General features: G+C 39.1%; 1 protein-coding gene across 2 annotated transcripts; it reads right to left on the reverse strand.

The window, feature by feature from the left end:
• Window positions 1-433: 433 nt before the first annotated feature.
• mapre3a (microtubule-associated protein, RP/EB family, member 3a) lies at window positions 434-7,690 on the reverse strand. 2 transcript variants are annotated; one of them, XM_042500545.1, is made up of 7 exons: window positions 7,581-7,690; window positions 5,660-5,787; window positions 5,425-5,570; window positions 5,121-5,277; window positions 3,977-4,119; window positions 3,119-3,271; window positions 434-1,800 (listed from the first exon to the last, which is right to left on the reverse strand). In XM_042500545.1, the coding sequence occupies exons 2-7, from the start codon at window positions 5,778-5,780 to the stop codon at window positions 1,732-1,734; spliced, it is 789 nt and encodes a 262-aa protein (XP_042356479.1). In that variant the 5' UTR covers window positions 5,781-5,787; window positions 7,581-7,690; the 3' UTR covers window positions 434-1,731. The 2 variants fall into 2 exon arrangements, with proteins under 2 accessions (XP_042356479.1, XP_042356478.1); XM_042500544.1 differs by having other exon boundaries at window positions 5,085-5,277.
• Window positions 7,691-8,004: the final 314 nt, after the last annotated feature.

Raw genomic sequence — 8,004 nt, forward strand, 5'->3', positions numbered from 1 at the left:
ACACAACCAAAAAAAGTGAAGAGGATGGCAGCGTGTCTTGTGTATCTTATTAAATGGATTGTTGTTTAAAATTGTATGCCGCTTAATATCTTAATATTAATATATTCCTTAAGCCAAAATAATAAACCTAAATCCCTCCCCAGTGCTTAAAACATATTTGATAGGCCTCCCCCTTTTTTGCAGCATCTCATTAATAACAAAAAGTCCCCAGTCTTACTGTGGTTTGTATCTCTTAACATTTGTTTATCACTTATTTACGTACATAGTCCTTAGTGTTGACTACTTCTAAGTTCATATAAAGTCAAACTATACTTTTTTAGGGTTAATTAAGTGAAAATGTGGCCCATGTAAGCTGCATTGCAAATCCATTCTCACTCAAAATAAACCACCACCATTTATTTCACAACTGTTTATTTATTCAAAACTCAGAAGATGAGTGTTCTGTAGATGTTTACATGGTCAATGAATGCAATTTCCAGAGCAGACGACAGCCAGTTTGCAAGTAAAAAAAGCTGGGGAAGGACAAGGAGACTTCCTTTGTTTATATGTTATAATGACCAGTCAACTGGTCACAGATTTCTTAATACTGACTTTCTTCCAAACTACAACTCTAATACGCTGGGCAACCCTTAACAGCATATGAAAGGTTCAAACTATTATAATAAGCTGGAAAAACATGACTAAACCTGTCAAAATGTAGCTGTATTAATTCAGTGTCAGGTTCCCATATTTTAGATTAAAACGTTAGAATTGCTACAGTCTATAACCATGTTGTCAGTCTGCAGGCGGCTTTCCACCTCTAAATTTCAAACTCGTAGGCTTCTGCATGTCGGCCTGAAAGATACAACAGCAATTAACCAGGGTCGTGCGACATCGGACGAAATCTCCACACAAAATACATATACAAAATATCACTCATTCACAGTCAATGTGTAACATTCTCATGCTCAGATATGTTGCTGATCAATAATGATGAATCTCAGAGCACTGATCGTACGCCTTGAGTCATTACACCAAAGAATATCCTTCAGCGTTTCTACATGCCACAAACCCACCATAACAGAAACTAAAAGCTCGATGCGGACTCAAGCACAAACCATTAACTGAAATATCACTCATGGCCTCAGCTTTCAATTCATTTACAGTAGGTTTTGCACCGATTTTGCTACAGAAAGTTAATCTAAATTAAATATAAGTTAAATAAATAAGAAATTGTTATTAAAAAGTCACTTTTGTTACAGTTTTAGTCGCTCTGGGAGTGTCCCGATGGCACACCGGAGCAGCGTTGTTCTGTGCTCTTGCACCAAAGGCAAATAAATAACTCCATAATGAGCAAAGACGTTCTCTCAGGATTCACAATGTTGGCAATATTTACAGACTTAAATTTTTTCCATAACAACCTCCATGCCAGGCTCAGCTCGATTTTTCTGCGTTACTCATGCTGATATAACTGGGATATGTCATACATTTCTGTTATTGTTACTGTGTTAAGTGGAGGCAGGGAGGAGCAGCAGATGATGATGCAGAGTAGTTGTGTGTAGATGGCCAGAGGGTGGATTGGGGGAGGTTGCGAACAGATATACATATGGGAAAGAAAAGAAAAGAAAAGACAGACAGAGAGCCGGGATAATGGTGAGTATTTATAGAGAGAGCGTGCAGAGAGTAGAAAACAAATGAGGGTAAAAAGGAGAGGGGAGATGGAGATGTTAGTAGGGGAGGGAAATGAAGGGCTCAGTATTCATCCTGGTCCAGGTGAGCTTGCTCATCGAGGTCGTCATCCTCCGGAGGTGCAAAACCATCCTGAGAAATGAGGAAAAAAATATTATTTAGACTTAACAGTGAAAAGTTAAGCATATTTCTGGGGTTTAATATCCATTCAGGATAGGGGAAAAATTAATAAACCATGGTGTCACAACATTTATGGTAACAATGTTGTTACAGTGCACAGAAGCCAAGAATTGATTTTTTTAAAATTAAATAAAATATATAAATATTGCTAAAGCAAACTAAAATTTTGGTAGCCTGCAGTAGTAGAGTAGTATCGATTTCTTTTTCATTTCATTAGATATATTTTGCTGCAATAAACATGACTGATCAGACTAAAAACTTTATCTGTTTTATATATTTAGATACTAACAAAGTCTTCCTTTAGGGCTTAATTTGCAGTTTGAAAAAAAAGTAATAAATTGCAATATATTGCATTGTATGTAATCACACTACTCAGCATAGTGCACAACATTAAAAACTGCTATTCATGATAATATTGTGTCATTGGTCCTACAGTGATTTCAGCCCCTACTGTCCACATTCAAAGATGAACTAGCAGACACTAAAAGCAGTCTCTGTTAAAAGTTTTTAAACTTCAAAACAACAGTTAATTTGTTTGTATACAAAAAAAGCAGTACTGCCTAGGACTTATGGGAATTAGTGTTTTCTTAACGGTTAAGTGTGTAGAACTGTGGTTACCTGTATACCCTTTGTTTTGTTTGGTGATAAAGATACATTGGTCAAATCTAATGGAGAAGGGGAAATGATAAGAAAAGGGACCCTAGGGAGAAATTTAATCACAAAGTATTGGCATTTAAACAAATTAATCATAATAACCAACATAAATCCATATGACTTGGCTGTCCAGGACTGGATTACAGACCCCGATGAGTTCTCGGTTTTGAGCTGAGGGCGTACATTTTTCATGATTTAAAAGTTACATTGAACCTCATGAGCACTTTTGTCTGGTGCAAGATCTGCTAATTCACTAGCTCTTTTACGTGGTTCAAGCAGCCTATAAAACTTTATAAAAATTAAAGGTTTTCTGCAGGTATCCACTGTAGCAGGGACACGTAACAGAGCAAGTTTCTCACAAGACAGCGTCTCGTCCCAGAATGAAACATGACATACCTTCACATTCCCTGCTGATGAGTGTGGTTATATCCCAAGGCTTTTATTCATTTATTTTACTTTAATACGAATGTAAATGAAATTTTGAACGAGGTTTAATTATTTGTGGTACACAACCCAGAAGCAGAGGTTTGTTTGTAGTGACTGACTCAGAGTGAAGGACATGCAGATTGAAATGGTGCAGCGCAGCTTGTATTTGTTGCTGATAAAGGACAGATACCTCTGTTGCGTAGAGAATGTCGATTATCTTGCTGAGGATGGGGTTGTTTTCACTCTCGTGTTCCTGGCAGATCAGCTCAATGTCCCGTAGTTTGCTGAAGTAGAAGTCTCTCTCCTTCTCTAGTCCGTCTACAGTCAACTTCAACTCCATCAACTTGGAGAGGAAAGGAAAAAAATATGTTAATGCAGGCAGTCTCCAAAAACTATTCAGAACCATTAAGCAGAAGGATTGGGGATCAAGGATATTTTATTTACAAAGAGAAAAGTTATTTTTTTCACTATTCTTACCATGTTACAATGAACAAGAGCAAATAAAATGTAGAGGACAAAACTAGCTCCTGCTTTTTACTTTTGCTGCTCTTGCTTTTGTTTTCATATGTATATAAGACAAGGGAAAATCTGGCAAAATAATGTTGGACAGGAAGGCAGCAAATCAAAGAAAATAAGGCTCACAACCTGTTTAAGTGACACTATTCTCAAATATTTTACAACATTACTTAATGGATAATAACTTTGAACTCTATGTGAATATCTCTTCAGCTAGTGTCAATGACAGACCTTATTTAATGTTTCTTACCAAAGAAACTTTAAAATAACTTACTGACTTTGAGACTAGGGAACTGGAGGTGCTAAAATGTTAACTGATTTCCAGGTTTTATGACTCATTACTGGAGTTCCTTATGTTTACAGCTGATTTTCCTACTGTAACATGTCAAATTGTCTTTATGAAAATGGCCTGTTAATGTAATAAATCTTTGGCCTCCAGTGCATAAAGATTTCAAACACATGAGAATGAGAAGGGTAAGATATCTCACATGGTTTGAGAATACAGATTTCCTTTGACTCCATGCAACTCTACCTGTTGATTTAGCTCCATGATCTCAGCGTCGCTGCCCCCGTTTCTAGACAATGATGGATTCTTCCTCATAGCTGGAGTGTTGTGTTGGACCCGCTGTGGTGTTGGCATGTTTTTGGGAACTGTTGGAGATGTCCTCTGTGGTCCTGAGGTGGTCAGAGTTCATTGGAGATGTTTGTCATTTGAATTAAAATGAATTTACCGCATATATGTTGGCCGTGTAGCAATTGTGGCGATGGATATAGCACATTATAGAGAGCTGATGTTATCAGCTTGAAGCAAATTGTTTTACAACACAACAGATTTAATAAACAAAAGTTTGATTGCCAGATTTTTACAAAAGCCAAATTATAAATTAAAACAAATATTTTAAAATGGTGGAATGTCACACTTATTTGGGTCAAAATCTTGAAAACAGAAAAATCCTGCGTTCTGCCAAACCTCTATAAGTGCTTCAGCAGAGGTGTTAAACTCAAGTCAAAACATGCCAACACGCATTATCACAGTTTTGAAAATAAATGCAATCATTCTGCCCATTTACAGCCACACTGCTTACCAGTGACAAAGTCACAAAGCAGGCGTATGACGCTACAAGTCAAATTAGATTCTTCGCCATGATTTTCAAGCAAAAAGCTTTCACAGAGACATAGCAAGGCTGCTCAGGCTGACGTTACTCTTGTTAGTAAAATGAGACAAATACTCTAGTTTATCAGTTTTCTCAGAGATGGAGCTGCGACAGTGTTGCATCAGCTGCTTGATGCAGGACACTGGAGAAAATGGTTGCATTTGATACTTCTGAGTGTAGGTGTTCTGGCACCGCTGATAAAGGATCAATTAGAATTGGGAAGTTACAATTGGAGTTGCATGATTTTCAACCCCGCTGATGCTGCATCCCACTCGTCACTCTGGTGATTACTACAATCCCACCAGTGACTCAGTCTTACCTACACGGTGTCATGTAGCTTGTGAATGCTGGGCAGTGAGATGGATCTAAGAGGACAGCAGTCAGTCTGTGAATCGTGCTGCTCACACCACTTGCTTGCAGGGAGCGCTTTTGAGCCATCCAAAGCTCAGCAAGACCGTGCAGCAAAGGCAAAACTGTTTGGTTTACCTGGGTTTCTCTTTGGTTTGTGGATAAAGTGATCACCTGGGTTGGGGGCGGGGGCCACGTCCTGCCCCTGTCTGGCTAGTAAAGGGTCATATTCCTTCCCGTCATAGTTGGCGTCAAAGAACTTCTTGAACCACTGCACAAACTCAAAGTTGTCCTGGAACTTCCCTTTTACAAGCTTTTCAACAGGAATTATCTGCAGGTTGGAAACAGGACATGCTTGAACAGCTCCATGTGACAAAACATGCATCTTATGATGCTGTTACATAATGAAAAATAAATCATCTTAATATCATGGAAAATATAGTGGAATATGTGATAATATAATAAAAAATATTCTGACTTTGTCAACACTCATCCGTTTAAAAGCTGCCTGAAGAACTTTGAAGTTGTGTATAGATTCATGCTCCAGCTTGGCTTGAAATTTGACCTTCTTCAGAAGGATACAGCCTGGAAACAACATGTCCATGAACTGGCAATATGCCGCTCCTGGAAAACACAAGGACACAACAGCTAGTTTTTGTTGTTGCCTTTTTTGATTCATTATTGAGCAGTATTTTAATGTAACTTAGCTTTACCTGAACAGAGCTGTTCAATCTTCGTGTAGGTGAGGTGCAAAGAATCATTGACCCATGCCAGCATGTCATGTCGGCTGAGGTTGTCAATAGACACAGATGTGGCGTACACATTCACTGCCATCCCCTACCTGAAACAAACAACAAGAGAAGAAAGACATGGTCCATGCAAGAAAGTAGGGCTGCGCAATATGACGATATATATCGTCTGACGATTTAAAAAAATCTCTCTTGTATCATTTTGTGTTATATTTCATTGACATCATCTGATAACGCTTTTCACTTTGATTTATTTAATTATAAAAATACTTTATTTAACTTCTATAACCGTATTTTATTTGGCTGTATACGTAATTAAATTCATTATAATTAATTCATTATGTAATTTAGTAGTTTACTGTATATTAGTGGAGATTTCAAAATATCAAGATTTACTGTGATATTGCCTAAAAATATTGCGGTATTAAGCCCTACAAGACACAGAAAACTGAAAATCCTCACACAGATTTGATGGAACAAGAGGTGGAAGCATGGTGTTTTTACTGAAACAAATGACTTAAATGATAAATCGATTAGTTGCCTTTTAATTTTCTGTTGTCAGGTGGGTTGATCGACTTATCATTTCAGATCTAGACTTATTCATGGACCTACTTAATTGGACTCATTTCGGTGAACCCATTTCTCGATCTAATTGTGCTGAATTTCGATGTACTATGATAGTATTAGACCCTCCTATCATTTTTATAAACTGTTAAAATATCAGTCAGTATGTTACCATACACCCCCCATCTTTAATTTACTTTCCAGAGGATTCTTTCATTGTGTGCTACAGGTTTTGATGGGTAGTTTTCCCTCGTCCTCTCAGATTAGAGATTTTGGGCTGGGTCAGAAACCACTGCAGTTGTGGGCCTGTAAATCCCACTGACACTGGGACTTGATTTTTAACTGTAAACACTGAGAGGCTTCTTTACTTCAGTTTTTATCTACAGATGTGTTGTGAGCATAATCCCCCCCTAGATTAAACAGAAACATCCTGATGTTTGTGAGCAGCTTTACAGATCTGGCAGCTGCAGCCTTTTCTGCATGTGCTCACTTTGCGTCGCCTGCTAATACCTTCCAGTGGTGTCATGTCAGAGCGGGCCTCTAACACCTTGACATCCCTTGCAGTAAAAATGCTCATTAAACACAAGCAAGTCATAAACTGTGAAATGATGGTTATAAGGTCACTTACTCACTCTGTGTGTGCAGGTGACAGCCAGAGAGATTAATTATAGTAAAATTCACATGTTAATACAACTACATCCCGTTTACCTGCAGTGTGAGCAGTGATTTCTGATGATAGCACTAATAATATTGTGAATGCACCTTCAGCAGCGTGCAGCAGCCTCCCATGGGGCTTGGCTAGCTCACAATTAGATGATTATAAACTACAACCATATAATCAACAATATAAAGGACGAAATCATGCGGCTTGAGCCACATTAACACGCGCGTATCTTGCAGTGGGTGTTTTTTCTTCCAATAAATATGGGTTATTATCGCATGAAAGAGAAGTCAGTCTATTCTCCCAAAACCTACCGGGCCTTCTAGAAAGCTCTGATGATGACTGCAGCAAAATGCTGAGTGCAAAACCCCGAAGTGTAACAAGAGCAAATGGGCGGGGGTCTGACATTTCCAGCCCGAGCTGAGAACAATAAATGTGCCCGTTTGCTGGGTGCCTTTCGGGTAAAAAACCCGCAACGCTGGCGCTGCTCTCCTAGCGGCCCCCTCTACAGGCCTCCCCGAATAACTCAGGACTGTCAGTGCACGGGAAATATCATCGCTGCATGGGAATAAAACGCAGCTCCCCCGAAAACACATTACACCGCGCAAAACGCGGAAACAAACAAAGAGACAGCGGAGTCTTTGGTGCGTTGATACTCACTGTATTCCGGAGTGTCTGTGTTGTTATCTCGCTCGCTGTATTCCTGATGTCAGTGCCCGTTGCTGTCGTCGTTGTCAGATCCTGCGCGGTGCAGTGCTTGGTAACGGGCCGCCCTGTCTGGGGCTGCAACAATCCAGCTCCCACCGCGCATGCGCATGACTCCATGCTGTTAAAGGTTCATTATAAATAGGACTTTGGCCTGTTACAGCTAAGAGACACATGATGTGTCTGGTAGGATTTTAAGCCTGCTGGTGACTGTTTTTTTTTTTGGTTTTTTTTTTAAACCGAGGTCAGGCTACACAAAAATGCCTCATGCTAGTGTTTTGTTGCTGCTGGATATGTAAATGTCAACAACAGTGGTGGAAAAAGATCTTGAAGAAGTATGAGTGCTATTACAACTGAAAATAGACATCTGTGTGGTGCA

The sequence above is a fragment of the Plectropomus leopardus genome, chromosome 14 (assembly GCF_008729295.1).
Source record: "Plectropomus leopardus isolate mb chromosome 14, YSFRI_Pleo_2.0, whole genome shotgun sequence".
In the NCBI taxonomy this organism is placed as follows: domain Eukaryota; kingdom Metazoa; phylum Chordata; class Actinopteri; order Perciformes; family Serranidae; genus Plectropomus; species Plectropomus leopardus.

Bases quoted from the DNA above. Each gene is read 5' to 3' on its own strand.
- mapre3a (XM_042500544.1), bottom strand. From the start codon at position 5,780: ATGGCAGTGAATGTGTACGCCACATCTGTGTCTATTGACAACCTCAGC. The intron at 5,571-5,659 runs GTAAAGCTAAGT...TGTGTTTTCCAG, and splicing joins GATTGAACAGCTCTGTTCAG to GAGCGGCATATTGCCAGTTC. The intron at 5,278-5,424 runs GTCAGAATATTT...TCCAACCTGCAG, and splicing joins AACGGATGAGTGTTGACAAA to ATAATTCCTGTTGAAAAGCT.